Source organism: Staurois parvus, unplaced genomic scaffold, assembly GCF_062004578.1.
Source record: "Staurois parvus isolate SC_StPar_1 unplaced genomic scaffold, SC_StPar_1.0 ptg001242l, whole genome shotgun sequence".
Lineage (NCBI taxonomy): Eukaryota > Metazoa > Chordata > Amphibia > Anura > Ranidae > Staurois > Staurois parvus.
Genome location: NW_028319038.1, coordinates 399037 through 412793, shown reverse-complemented (window position 1 = coordinate 412793; position 13757 = coordinate 399037). Strand labels below are relative to the sequence as shown.

At 43.5% G+C, this 13757-nt stretch overlaps 1 protein-coding gene across 1 annotated transcript; it reads left to right on the top strand.

Annotated features, from left to right (window-relative positions):
• Positions 1–3105: 3105 nt before the first annotated feature.
• Positions 3106–12389, top strand: LOC149437940 (zonadhesin-like). Its single transcript, XM_089660432.1, has 4 exons — positions 3106–3276; positions 5219–5277; positions 5383–5427; positions 9736–12389. The coding sequence occupies exons 2-4, from the start codon at positions 5232–5234 to the stop codon at positions 10095–10097; spliced, it is 453 nt and encodes a 150-aa protein (XP_089516558.1). The 5' UTR covers positions 3106–3276; positions 5219–5231; the 3' UTR covers positions 10098–12389.
• Positions 12390–13757: the final 1368 nt, after the last annotated feature.

Sequence of the window (13757 nt, the reverse complement as noted above, 5' to 3'; positions counted from 1 at the left end):
GTTCATCAGTTTCAGCTGCTTTGGTATATATATAAATTTGACAACAGGTGCACTAGATGGGCAAAAATGAGACAACCCCCAAAACAGGAATGGTTTTACAGTTGGAGGCCACTGACATTTTTTCTCTACTCATCTTTTCTGACTGGTTTTCACTAGTTTTGCATTTGGCTAGGATTGGTGTCACTACTGGTAGCATGAGGCCATACCTGGACCCTACAGAGGTTGCACAGGCAGTCCAACTCCTCCAGGATGGCACATCAATACATGCCATGGCCAGAAGGTTTACTGTGTCTCCCAGCACAGTCTCAAGAGCATGGAGGAGATTCCAGGAGACAGGCAGTTCCTCTAGGAGAGCTGGACAGGGCCGTAGAAGGTCCTTAACCCATCACAGGACCTCTATCTGCTCCTTTGTGCAAGGAGGAACAGGATGAGCACTGCCAGAGCCCTACAAAATGACCTCCAGCAGGCCACTGGTGTGAATGTCTCTGAACAAACAATCAGAAATAGACTTCATGAGGGTGGTCTGAGGGCCCGACGTCCTCTAGTGGGCTCTGTGCTCACTGCCCGGCACAATAGAGCTGGATTGGCATTTGCCATTGAACACCAGAATTGGCAGGTCCACCACTGGCACCCTGTGCTTTTCACAGATGAGAGCAGGTTCCCCCTGAGCACATGTGACAGACGTGAAAGGGTCTGGAGAAGCCATGGAGAACGTTCTGCTGTCTGTAACATGGTTCAGCATGACCATTTTGGTGGTGGGTCAGTGATGGTCTGGGGAGGCATATCCATGGAGGGACACACAGACCTCTACAGGCTAGACAATGGCACCCTGACTGCCATTAGGTATCGGGATAAAATCCTTGGACCCATTGTCAGACCCTGCGTTGGTGCAGGGGGTCCTGGGTTCCTCCTGGTGCAGTGGGTCCTGGGTTCCTCCTGGTGCAGGGGGTCCTGGGTTCCTCCTGGTGCACGACAATGCCCGGCCTCATGTGGGGAGAGTATGCAGGCAGTTCCTGGAGGATGAAGGAATTGATACCATTGAATGGGCCTCACGCTCGCTTGACCTAAATCCAATAGAACCCCTCTGGGATGTCATGTTTTGGTCCATCCGACGCCGCCAGGTTGCACCTCAGACTGTCCAGGAGCTCAGTGACTCCAAGCGTAGTCCCGTGATAGGTGGCCACCTGGGCAATAAGTCCATCCGTGACATTTCCTGGCTACTAAATATTCCACGCTCAACTGTTAGTGGGATTATAACAAAGTGGAAGCAACTGGGAACAACAGCAACTCAGCCACCAAGTGGTAGGCCACGTCACATGACAGGGCGGGTTCAGCGCATGCTGAAGTGCACAGTGCTCAGAAGTCGCCAACTGTCTGCAGAGTCAATAGCTAAAGACCTCCAAACTTGGTGTGGCCTTCAGATGAGCCCAACAACAGTGCGTAGAGAGCTTCATGGAATGGGTTTCCATGGCCGAGCAGCTGCATCCAAGCCTTCCATCACCAAGTGCAATGCAAAGCGTCAGATGCCGTGGTGTAAAGCACTCCGCCACTGGACTCTAGAGCAGTGGAGGCGTGTTGTCTGGAGTTACCAATCACGATTCTCTGGCAATCTGAAGGCAATGTCTGGGTTTGGCAGTGGCCAGGAGAACAGTGCTTGCCTGAATGCATTGTGCCAAGTGTAAAGTTTGGTGGAGGGGGGATTATGGTGTGGGGTTGTTTTCCAGAGGTTGGGCTTGGCCCCCTAGTTCCAGTGAAGGGAACTCTTAAGGCGACATTTTGGACAATTTCATGATCCCAACTTTGTGGGAAGAGTTTGGGGATGGCCCCTTCCTGTTCCAACATGACTGAGCACCAGTGCACAAAGAAAGGTCCATAAAGACATGGAGGAGCCAGTTTGGGGTGGAGGAACTTGACTGTCCTGCACAGAGTCCTGACCTCAACCCCATAGAACACCTTTGGGATGAATTAGAGCGGAGACTGCGAGCCAGGTCCCCTCCCCCGACATCAGTGCCTGACCTGACAAATGTGCTTCTGGAAGAATGGTCCAACCTTCCCATAGACACCCTCCTAAACCTTGTAGATGGCCTTCTACTTCCTGGAGTGAGATTCCAGCCCTGAGATGACACAAACATAAAAATCCTGGTGCTTGTGCAGTTCTTGACTGTGTTTACAAATGTAAGACACAGACCAGCCCCTGCTACTTTCTATGCTGGCTTTAAAGTTACATTGTCATTGGAAAAGAGACTGAGAAAATGCATTCTCTGGCCTGAAGCAGACTGGTGACATCATTTCAGCCTAGGCAAAGTCACCGGACTAGAGTTCAGGGATGACTTTCCCAAAACTGATTCTGTTGCTTTAAACTGTGACATGTCGGGAACAGGGGCGGACTGACAACTCATGGGGGCCCCAGGCAATAGAGGATCATGGGGCCCCTGTGTCCTTGGCCAAATTCAAAAAAGCCTATGAAAAAGGTACCAGGAGCATCTCATGGGGCTCCCTACTGACCCCGGGCCCTCGGGCAGTGCCTGAGTTTCCAAATGGTCAGTCCGCCCCTGGTCGGGAATATATTAACACAGACCTATAAAGTAACTCAGAGCTCCACTTTAGACTGTCAATGGTTTTATACCCGATAGTAGGAAAAACACCAGTATGAATGTCATAGTAATGTCCCCGGAATTAATTTGTCCCCGGAGTGAGGCTCCTGGCTGTGTAGTTATATATATCTGTGTCCTGCCAAGAAAATCAGAATATAATCACATTGGTACAATAGCCCAAGGGGTGGAATCCGGGCCAATGGCAGCCGCCCAAGACAATCACGTTCATATATTTTCTGTATCCAAAAGTAAAACCTTCCAGAGCATATATAATGAGTCATATGGAGTGCGGCCAGAATTCAGGGTGTCACTGGTACATATTACAACATCTGACAGCTGAGAAACAGACAGGGAAATGGGACGGGGACATGGGACAGGGAAATGGGACGGGGACATGGGACGGGGACATGAGGGGGTGTTTGTGATTTGCAGCATCCTGCGTCAGCTCTGTATACACAGTGAATCAACACACACAATACAATGGCAATGATGGGATTGCAATCCCCTGTATGACTGCAACACCATCCTCAAAGAGTACTGTATGTGCAAAAGAGAATGCCGGCAAATGATGGAGCAACTAGTGATTGCAAAATACCCAACTATGTAATATTAGCTCACAGATCCACTTTATAGGAAGGGATGGAAGAGCGATCCTGACAGAGACTGTGAGCTACAGAACAAGGTAAAGCCAAGAAAGTTATTTTCCTATAATAATTATGTATTATCAATATTATTATTATTATTTGTATTATATGTATTAGTATTAGCAATGGTGGTGTATTATTATTAGTATTAACATTATTAAAACAATCATTATTATTTGTAATATTTGTATTAGTATTGGCAGTGTATTATTAATATTATTATTATTATTACTGTTATTATTATTATTATTATTAGTGTTAGCAGCGGTGTATTATTATTATTATTACTATTATTAGTGTTGGCAGCAGTGTATTATTATTATTATTATTACTGTTATTATTATTATTATTATTATTACTGTTGTTATTAGTGTTATCATTATTATTATTATTACTATTATTAGTGTTGGCAGCTGTGTATTATTATTACTATTATTATTAATATTACTATTATTATTATTGTTATTATTATTATTATTAGTGTTTGCAGTGGTGTATTATTATTATTACTATAATTATTATTAGTGTTTGCAGTGGTGTATTATTATTATTACTATAATTATTATTAGTGTTAGCAGCGGTGTATTATTATTATTATTACTATTATTATTGTTGGCAGCAGTGTATTATTATTATTATTATTATTACTATTATTATTATTATTATTATTACTATTATTACTGTTATTATTATTATTATTATTATTACTGTTGTTATTAGTGTTATCATTATTATTATTATTACTATTATTAGTGTTGGCAGCTGTGTATTATTATTACTATTATTATTAATATTACTATTATTATTATTCTTATTACTATTATTATTAGTGTTGGCAGCGGTGTATTATTATTATTGTTATTATTATTATTATTACTGTTACTATTATTAGTGTTAGCAGCAGTGTATTATTATTATTATTATTATTATCACTATTATTAGTGTTGGCAGCTGTGTATTATTATTACTATTACTGTTAGCAGTGGTGTATTATTATTATTATTATTAGTGTTAGCAGTGGTGTATTATTTTTTTATTACTATTATTATTATTAGTGTTAGCAGCAGTGTATTATTATTATTATTATTATTATTACTATTACTATTATTATTCTTATTCTTATTACTATTATTATTAGTGTTGGCAGCGGTGTATTATTATTATTGTTATTATTATTATTATTATTACTATTATTAGTGTTAGCAGCTGTGTATTATTATTACTATTATTATTATTAATATTACTATCATTATTATTATTACTATTATTATTAGTGTTGGCAGCGGTGTATTATTATTATAGTTATTATTATTATTATTACTGTTACTATTATTAGTGTTAGCAGCAGTGTATTATTATTATTAGTGTTAGCAGCAGTGTATTATTATTATTACTATTATTAGTGTTGGCAGCTGTGTATTATTATTACTGTTAGCAGTGGTGTATTATTTTTTTTATTACTTTTATTATTTTTATTAGTGTTCACAGTGGTGTATTATTACTATTATTATTAATATTGTTGTTATTATTATTATTATTATTATTTGCATTATATGTATTAGTATTAGCAATGGTGGTTTATTATTAGTAGTATTAACATTATTAAAACAATCATTATTATTTGTAATATTTGTATTAGTATTGGCAGTGTATTATTATTATTATTATTATTATTATTAGTGTTCGCAGTGATATATTATTATTATTATTAGTTTTGGTAGTGGTGTATTTTTTTATTATTATTATTATTATTAAATGTGTTCACAGTGGTGAAAATCCGAGCGTAATAATGATAATATCAGTACTGTCAGCTTAGAAGCCTTTTTTTTTTTTTTTACAGACGATTTTAATTTCCTAACATCAACCCAGCCCCAGCCGAATTATTCTGCTCATTTTCCCGCTTTATTATTTTAGTATACTGTGCTGACTTTTTATTTGCTTTTCTTAAAGTAAAATAATTGTGATTTGTTTTCCCTGCAGACACAGATCAGCCATGGCCGTGTCATGGTGTCAGGTGGTGGTCCAGCTGTTGGTGTTGGGTAAGTCGGCTCTATCAGACTGTATAGAGGACTTTCAGGATAATTGTTGTATATGTTGTGCTCTTCGTCTAATATAAATTCTGTTTTGTTTTTTTTTGTTCCCAGCTCCCAGCCTGCTTCTGATTGGGGAAAGCCGGGCTGCCACCACACGTAAGTAACCACATTTGACCTTCCGTAGGGCATTCAGCATCAGCACTTGCCAACGCTTCAAACTTAAAAAAGAATAATGATCACACGGCTGCATTAGTTTTTCTTTTACATCTTCCTAGAGTTCAACTCTAAATACAACCAGGGTAATATACATGAATCTGTCTTTATATTCGCTTCCTTCAAATTGCTAAACAGCCTCCGGGCAGGTGATAGGTCTTCAATGCTATCTGGGGTCCAGTTGGAAAGAGATTACCCCCAATGACACCATGACACGCCCGGTGTCACCAGGCAATCTTCCCAATAGGGCTTAGTAATACTTAGCAGAGATTGTAACCTTTCCTCACTTTGAAATCGATTATTTACAATAAAAAAAAGGCCTGATGACATTCGTTTTTTGGTCCTAAATGTTATTGAGCTGCATCCTTGGCATCCTGGGCAAAATATTGCCTCCTCGCCACCTGATTTAATCCAGTAAATGCCACATCACCATGCCACCATTGCACCCCACAGACTTGCATGGGTCCTGTGGGGCTGCATTAATGTCTGCTAAATGCAATATGCTGTTTCATTTTTTCTGCAAAGCACAGCATTGTGGCCGTGGGCCGTGGTTCGTGGGCCGTAGGCGGCTGCATACCCTCATTCAGGTGGGTGGTGGAGTGACTGTAAAACCATGGCTCAACCGTCTGGTTTTCCAGCCCCCGCCTAGCCACACATGTGAACGAGACCTAATGGTAACCCTTCCAAACGCCCAACATAGATCCAACTGAAGATACATGTGTTGCCACGTTTTTTGGTTTTTAGAAGATCCTTAGTTGGGCCCACAAAGTAGGGGTGTTCCAAATCAAGGGGAGAAGTATATTACCAGCACACCAGGATCTCCAAAAGAGGTCCAAAGCTTTCTTCAGTGATCCCATCATGGTTATAATAACGATGATATGGAGCCATACAGGACTCCTTCATTGGGCATGAGATGATCATCAGGTCACATGCTCCATGAAGGGGTCTTACATGGCTCTGAAATGTTGCTATTATAACCATGATGTGATCACTGAATAAAGCTTTGGGCCTGTGTTGGAAATCTTGATGTGCTGGTGACATACTTCTCTCCTTGATTTGGAAGACCTTTGTGGGCCATGATGTGATCACTGAATAAAGCTTTGGACCTGTTTGGAAATCCTGGTGTTCTGGTGACATACTTCTCTCGATTTGGAAGACCTTTGTGGGGGCTTCCAAATCAAGCCCATCTCCAAAACAGCTTTGTACTTGTTGTGCTGGTGACATACTTCTTTCCTTGATTTGGAAGACCTTTGTGGGGGCTTCCAAATCAAGCCCATCTCCAAAACAGCTTTGGACATGTTGTGCTGGTGACATACTTCTCTCCGTGATTTGGAAGACCTTTGTGGGGGCTTCTAAACCAAGGCCATAGTCTTTTCCTTGATTTGAAAAACCTTTGTGGGGGCTTCCAAAGCAAGCCCACCTCTCAAACAGCTTTGGGCATGTTGTGCTGGTGACATACTTCTTTCCTTGATTTGTAAGACCTTTGTGGTGGCTTCCAAACCAAATCCATCTCCAAAACAGCTTTGGACATGTGTAGGTGACATACTTGATTTGGAAGTCTTTTGTAGGGGCTTCCAAACCAAGACCATGCTTATCTTCTTGATTTGGAAGACCTTTGTGGTGGCTTCCAAACAAAGGCCATGTCCAGAACAGCTTTGGACCTGCTTCAGAGATCCTGGTGTGCTGGTGACATACTTGACTTGGAAGACTTTTGTGGGGGCTTCCAAGCCAAGACCATGCTTATCTTCTTGATTTTGAAGACCTTTGTGGGGGCTTCCAAACCAAGGCCATCTCCAGAACAGCTTTGGACCTGCTTCAGAGATCCTGGTGTGCTGGTGACATACTTGATATGGAAGACTTTTGTGGGGGCTTCTAAAACAAGACCATGCTTATCTTTTTGATTTTGAAGACCTTTGTGGGGGCTTCCAAACCAAGGTCATCTCCAGAACAGCTTTGGACCTGCTTCAGAGATCCTGGTGTGCTGGTGACATACTTGATTTGGAAGACGTTTGTGGTGCTTCTAAACCATGGCCATGCTTATCTTCTTGATTTTGAAGACCTTTGTGGGGGCTTCCAAACCAAGTCCATCTCCAAAACTGCTTTGGACCTGTTGTGCTAGTGACATAATTCTCTCCTTGATTTGGAAGACCTTTTTGGAGGCTTCCAAACCAAGGCCATCTCTTTGGACCTGTTTTGGCGATCCTGGTGTGCTGCTGACACACTTCTCGCTATGGAAGTTCTCTGTTCCAGCCAGTGGTCACTGCAATAGCCATCTTCATCTGCTGCTAGATTCAGGAACCTGTATGTCGGGAATATTACACTTTCATTTCCAAATCAAGGGGTCACCAAGCTTGAGTAGTCTATGCATATTCAAACCAGAAGGATTGCCAAACACATGACGAGAGTCCATGTATGTATTTTATTGATCTATAACCACAAGAAGCCAACATATTTCGAGGACCAAACCACCCCCCTTCATCAGGGCTACAAAAAGACACACACGTCCAACACAGAACTAACCCCAGCAAAGCTACTGTTATTTCATCCTGTGGCCGAAGCAAGATAGTTACCAAAAGCCAAGAAAACCACCAATCTGTCTAAAAACGCAGCCAAGTATTCTCTCTGAACTACAAAACACCCCCCACTATGATATATAAAGAAGGAGTTTATCTGTATTCCTAAGATACTTCCTGTCCTAGGGTGAGAACATTGTTCCTCCATAAATATAGTACGAGTGAGCGTTGTCACCCTAGGACAGGGAGTGTGCTACTGCCAGGCAGTGGCGTCCCTAGGTGGGTGCGAGGGGTGTGTGCGCCGCACTGGGTGACACCTATCACATGGGGTGACACCAAAAAGTTTTAAGGCAAGCCGACGATCCCCGCAAGATGGATCGGATCTGCGGTAACACGTGGTGTCACCCCTCCAGAAGTGGGCGGTCCCTATCATGCACACACGGCCTGGATCTTTCCCTCCCTGTGCCCCCGTCGCACCCCTCCGGACCGGTGTTGCAATATCAGTTAACCCCGTATAGGTTGCAAGCCAACGATCCCCGCAAGATGGATCGGGTCTGCGGTAACACATGGTGTCACCCCTCCAGAAGTGGGCGGTCCCTATCATGCACACATTACATTACATTACATTACATTGAGTTTATATAGCGCCAAAGGGTTTGCTCAGCGCTGTACAATAGAGGGGGGGACAATACATGAAACATTACAGCAGCTACGAACAGCACACGAGGGGTAAGAGGGCCCTACTCTTTCGAGCTTACAATCTGGGAGGGAGGGGGTAGTGGTACAGGAGGAAGTGGCTGTGGGGGATGGAGTGGTAGGAGGAATGAAGGAGAGCAGCAGTTAGGTGAGGGTGGGGTAGGCTTCCCTGAAGAGGTGGGTTTTCAGGGAGCGCCTGAAGGTGAGGAGGGAAGGTGACAGTCTGATGGATTGGGGTAGTGAGTTCCAGAGGATGGGGGAGGACCTGGAGAAGTCTTGCAGACGTGCGTGTGAGGAGGAGACCAGGGAGCAAGATAGAAGGAGGTCCTGTGAAGAGCGAAGGGTACGGGTAGGGTGGTACTTGGGAATCAGGTCGGTGAGGTAGTTAGGGGCAGTGTTGTGAATGGCTTTGTAGGTCAGAGTGAGTAGTTTGAATTTGATGCGTTGGGCCTGGAAAGATCCACATGGCCTGGATCTTTCCCTCCCTGTGTCCCCGTCGCACCCCTCCGGACCGGTGTTGCAACATCAGTTACCCCGTATAGGTTGCAAGCCGACGATCCCCGCAAGATGGATCGGGTCTGCGGTAACACGTGGTGTCACCCCTCCAGAGGTGGGCGGTCCCTGTCGTGCACAAACAGCCTGGCTCCTTCCCTCCCTGTGTCCCCGTCGCACCCTCCCGGACTGGTGTTGCAAGATCAGTTAACCCCGTATAGGTTGCAAGTCTGCGATCCCCGCAAGATGGATCGGATCTGCGGATTGGGGAGCATAATGGATTGGACACCGGGTGACACCAACCCTAGGGATGCCCCTACTGCCTGGATCACCAGGTGAAAAAAAAAAGACTGGAAAAGGAAAACTAATGCAGCCGCCACATTTAAAGACTGGTAATTTGCAAAATATATCATTTTAGTTCTTTAGTTTAGATACGTACTATTGTGTCTATACACTTTGCATCCTACTCGTTCATCCTCCCCTTGGCTCGGTACATTTTGTTTATGTTCCCTGTCATTCTCTACATAACATCTTGCTTTTACCTCTGCAGAAGTTCCGTGCCCTCCTAACTCGTCCTATGGGTGCAGATCTCCTTGCTACAGTAGCTGCGAAACCCTCAACCTCACCTCCTGCACTGGGAAGTGTACTCCGGCTTGTATGTGCAACGAAGGCTTCGTCTTCCAGTCAGCAGATTCTGACATCTGCGTGCCCGTTGGCTCTTGCCAAGTGACCTGCCAGGAAAACGCACAATTTATTTCGTGTTACAGGACACCCCTGCTGACCTGCTCCAACCTGGACATCCGCTATGAACGATCTAGGCACTGCTTACCCCGCTGCGTGTGCAATGACGGGTACGTCCTGTCCAACGAGCCCAATCCTCAGTGTATAAAGAAGAAGAAGTGCCAACTGTGAATTATTAATGTGTAAAAAAGTCTAAATAAAGTCCCAAAGATATATAAAAAATATATAAATTGTGCTCAATCCCAAAAATAGTGCTCAAAAAAAATATTCAACCAAAAGGTTCTCACACCATCCATGATTACTACTCCAATCCCCACTCACCAGATGGAATGGACTCTTTGTTGGTATGGCTAAAGAGTCAACCAAGCTTTATAGATGAGGCATAAACCTCCCCAGATACCTCTGCGCTTGATATCCTCCCCAGATACTTCTGCGCTTGATATCCTCCCAAATACCTCTGCGCATGATATCCTCCCCCAGATACCTCTGCACTTGATATCCTCCCCAGATACCTCTGCGCTTGATAATCTCCCCAGATACCTCTGCATTTGATATCCTCCCCAGATACCTCTGCACTTGATATCCTCCCCAGATACCTCTGCACTTGATATCCTCCCCAGATACCTCTGCGCTTGATATCCTCCCCAGATACCTCTGCGCTTGATATCCTCCCCCAGATACCTCTGCACTTGATATCTCCCCAGATACCTCTGCACTTGATATCTCCCCAGATACCTCTGCGCTTGATATCCTCCCCCAGATACCTCTGCACTTGATATCCTCCCCCAGATACCTCTGCACTTGATATCCTCCCCCAGATACCTCTGCACTTGATATCCTCCCCAGATACCTCTGCACTTGATATCTCCCCAGATACCTCTGCGCTTGATATCCTCCCCCAGATACCTCTGCACTTGATATCTCCCCAGATACCTCTGCACTTGATATCTCCCCAGATACCTCTGCACTTGATATCCTCCCCAGATACCTCTGCACTTGATATCCTCCCCCAGATACCTCTGCACTTGATATCCTCCCCAGATACCTCTGCACTTGATATCTCCCCAGATACCTCTGCACTTGATATCTCCCCAGATACCTCTGCACTTGATATCTCCCCAGATACCTCTGCACTTGATATCTCCCCAGATACCTCTGCACTTGATATCCTCTCCAGATACCGCTGCACTTGATATCCTCTCCAGATACCGCTGCACTTGATATCCTCCCCAGATACCTCTGCACTTGATATCCTCCCCAGATACCTCTGCACCTGATATCCTCCCCAGATTCCTCTGCACTTGATATCCTCCCCAGATACCTCTGCACTTGATATCCTCCCCCAGATACCTCTGCACTTGATATCCTCCCCAGATACCTCTGCACTTGATATCTCCCCAGATACCTCTGCACTTGATATCCTCCCCAGATACCTCTGCACTTGATATCTCCCCAGATACCTCTGCACTTGATATCTCCCCAGATACCTCTGCACTTGATATCCTCTCCAGATACCGCTGCACTTGATATCCTCTCCAGATACCGCTGCACTTGATATCCTCCCCAGATACCTCTGCACTTGATATCCTCCCCAGATACCTCTGCACCTGATATCCTCCCCAGATTCCTCTGCACTTGATATCCTCCCAGATACCTCTGCACTTGATATCTCCCCAGATACCTCTGCACTTGATATCCTCCCCAGATACCTCTGCAGTTGATATCCTCCCCAGATACCTCTGCACTTGATATCCTCCCCAGATACCTCTGCACTTGATATCCTCCCCAGATACCTCTGCACCTGATATCCTCCCCAGATTCCTCTGCACTTGATATCCTCCCAGATACCTCTGCACTCGATATCCTGTAGCAATTAACAGGTTCTGACAATATAGAAATCACACCAGCAACCAGTTAAAATGGTAAAAAAAGAATTTGCTGAGGATTGAGAACAAAAATGGTGGAAAAGCATGAACCAACTCAAGGTTACAAGTCCATCTCCGGAGATCTTAGCCCCTTCACACCTCCATTCCAGTAAAAAACTATATATATATATTTACTGAAAGACTGCAAAATATCCAACATGTTTCAGGGGCCAAAATAGGCTCCCCCCCCCTCCTTTGTCAAGGCTTGAGAATTTTCACTGTGCTTCAATGGACAAATAACCAATAGATCTGTGGTTGGGGAAGACTCTGCCAATGGTAACAAGTGCGGCAAAGCCAGGTATTCTCTGATCATGTAGAACTGAAAGGTAGCCTTACCCTTCAGGAAAAAAAAAACAATAAAAAAGGCAATGATGTTGGAACCAAGCAGGAAATAAAAAAAAAATAGTCTGTGCTTGAATTTTTTTTCCATTTTTAAAGAAATGTACTGTAGTGATTGATGGAGTAAAGGCTACACATCGAGCACTGATTTGTTTGACATCCCATCGCTCAAGAAGAAATAAAATATTTTTATAATCAAGCTGTGTTCTTTATTATGGTGTACTATCTGGTTATTGGATCATAACCACCCAAGCAAGTTTCATATTGTATTCTCAGTCCTCTGCAAATTGTGTTTCTTTCAAAAAGAATTCATTTCCTTTTGCCTGAATTTAGTAAATGCTAATCATTTTAATTTTAATAATATATATTTATATATTAATAATTATCCTGACACCATTTTTAATATGGTTACTCTATTGCTTGCTCTGTGATAGCCTCATACATACTTACAACCACTAGAGGACGCCCTTTGTGCCTGTGGGCATGCACTATATGGCCAGAATTGGTGGACACCTGACCATTACTCCTACCATTATATGGCCAAAGGTACAGGCATCTCTCCCACTCTTCCCTTCTAAATGATGGATTGTAGGTGTTTCCACTGAAGGGTACTGTTAATACTATAATACAAGTCTTGGTAGTCAAGTGTTTCCATAAGTATGTAGATCTCCTTCAAATCATGGCGATCAGGCTTTTCCAAAAGTATATGGAGATTCCTCCAAATGATGGTGGTCACGTGTTTCCATTGAAGGGTACTGTTAATACTACAGCATACAAAGATATTTCCAGAACTATATGGAGACCCTTTCAAGTCATGGTAGTCAAGTGTTTCCAGAAGTATGGTGATTTCCTTCAAATTATGGCGATCAGGCTTTTCCAAAAGTATATGGAGACTCCTACAAATGGAGGTGGTCAGGTGTTTCCATAAGTATGTGGATCCCTCTCCAAATGATGGTGGTCAGGTGTTTCCATAAGTATGTGGATCCCTCTCCAAATGATGGTGGTCAGGTGTTTCCGTAAGTATATGGATCCCTCTCCAAATGATGGTGATCAGGTGTTTCCGTAAGTATGTGGATCCCTCTCCAAATGATGGTGATCAGGTGTTTCCATGAGTATGTGGATCCCTCTCCAAATGATGGTGATCAGGTGTTTCCGTAAGTATGTGGATCCCTCTCCAAATGATGGTGATCGGGGGTTTCCATGAGTATGTGGATCCCTCTCCAAATGATGGTGATCAGGTGTTTCCGTAAGTATGTGGATCCCTCTCCAAATGATGGTGATCAGGTGTTTCCATGGGTATGTGGATCCCTCTCCAAATTATGGTGATCAGGTGTTTCCGTAAGTATGTAGTTCCCCCTTCAAATGATGGTGATCAGGTATTTCCAGTGAAGGGTACTTTTAATTCCACAGCATACAAAGATACTTCCAAAATTATGTGGAAACCCTTCCAAATCATGTTGTTTGAGTGTTTCCATAAGTATGTGGGCAACATTCAAATGATGATGGGGAAGCATTTCTAAAAATATGTAGAGGCCCCTCCAAATGATGGTGGTCAGGTGTTTCCAAT

Bases quoted from the DNA above. Each gene is read 5' to 3' on its own strand.
- LOC149437940 (XM_089660432.1), top strand. From the start codon at position 5,232: ATGGCCGTGTCATGGTGTCAGGTGGTGGTCCAGCTGTTGGTGTTGG. The intron at 5,278-5,382 runs GTAAGTCGGCTC...TTTTGTTCCCAG, and splicing joins GGTCCAGCTGTTGGTGTTGG to CTCCCAGCCTGCTTCTGATT. The intron at 5,428-9,735 runs GTAAGTAACCAC...TTACCTCTGCAG, and splicing joins AAGCCGGGCTGCCACCACAC to AAGTTCCGTGCCCTCCTAAC.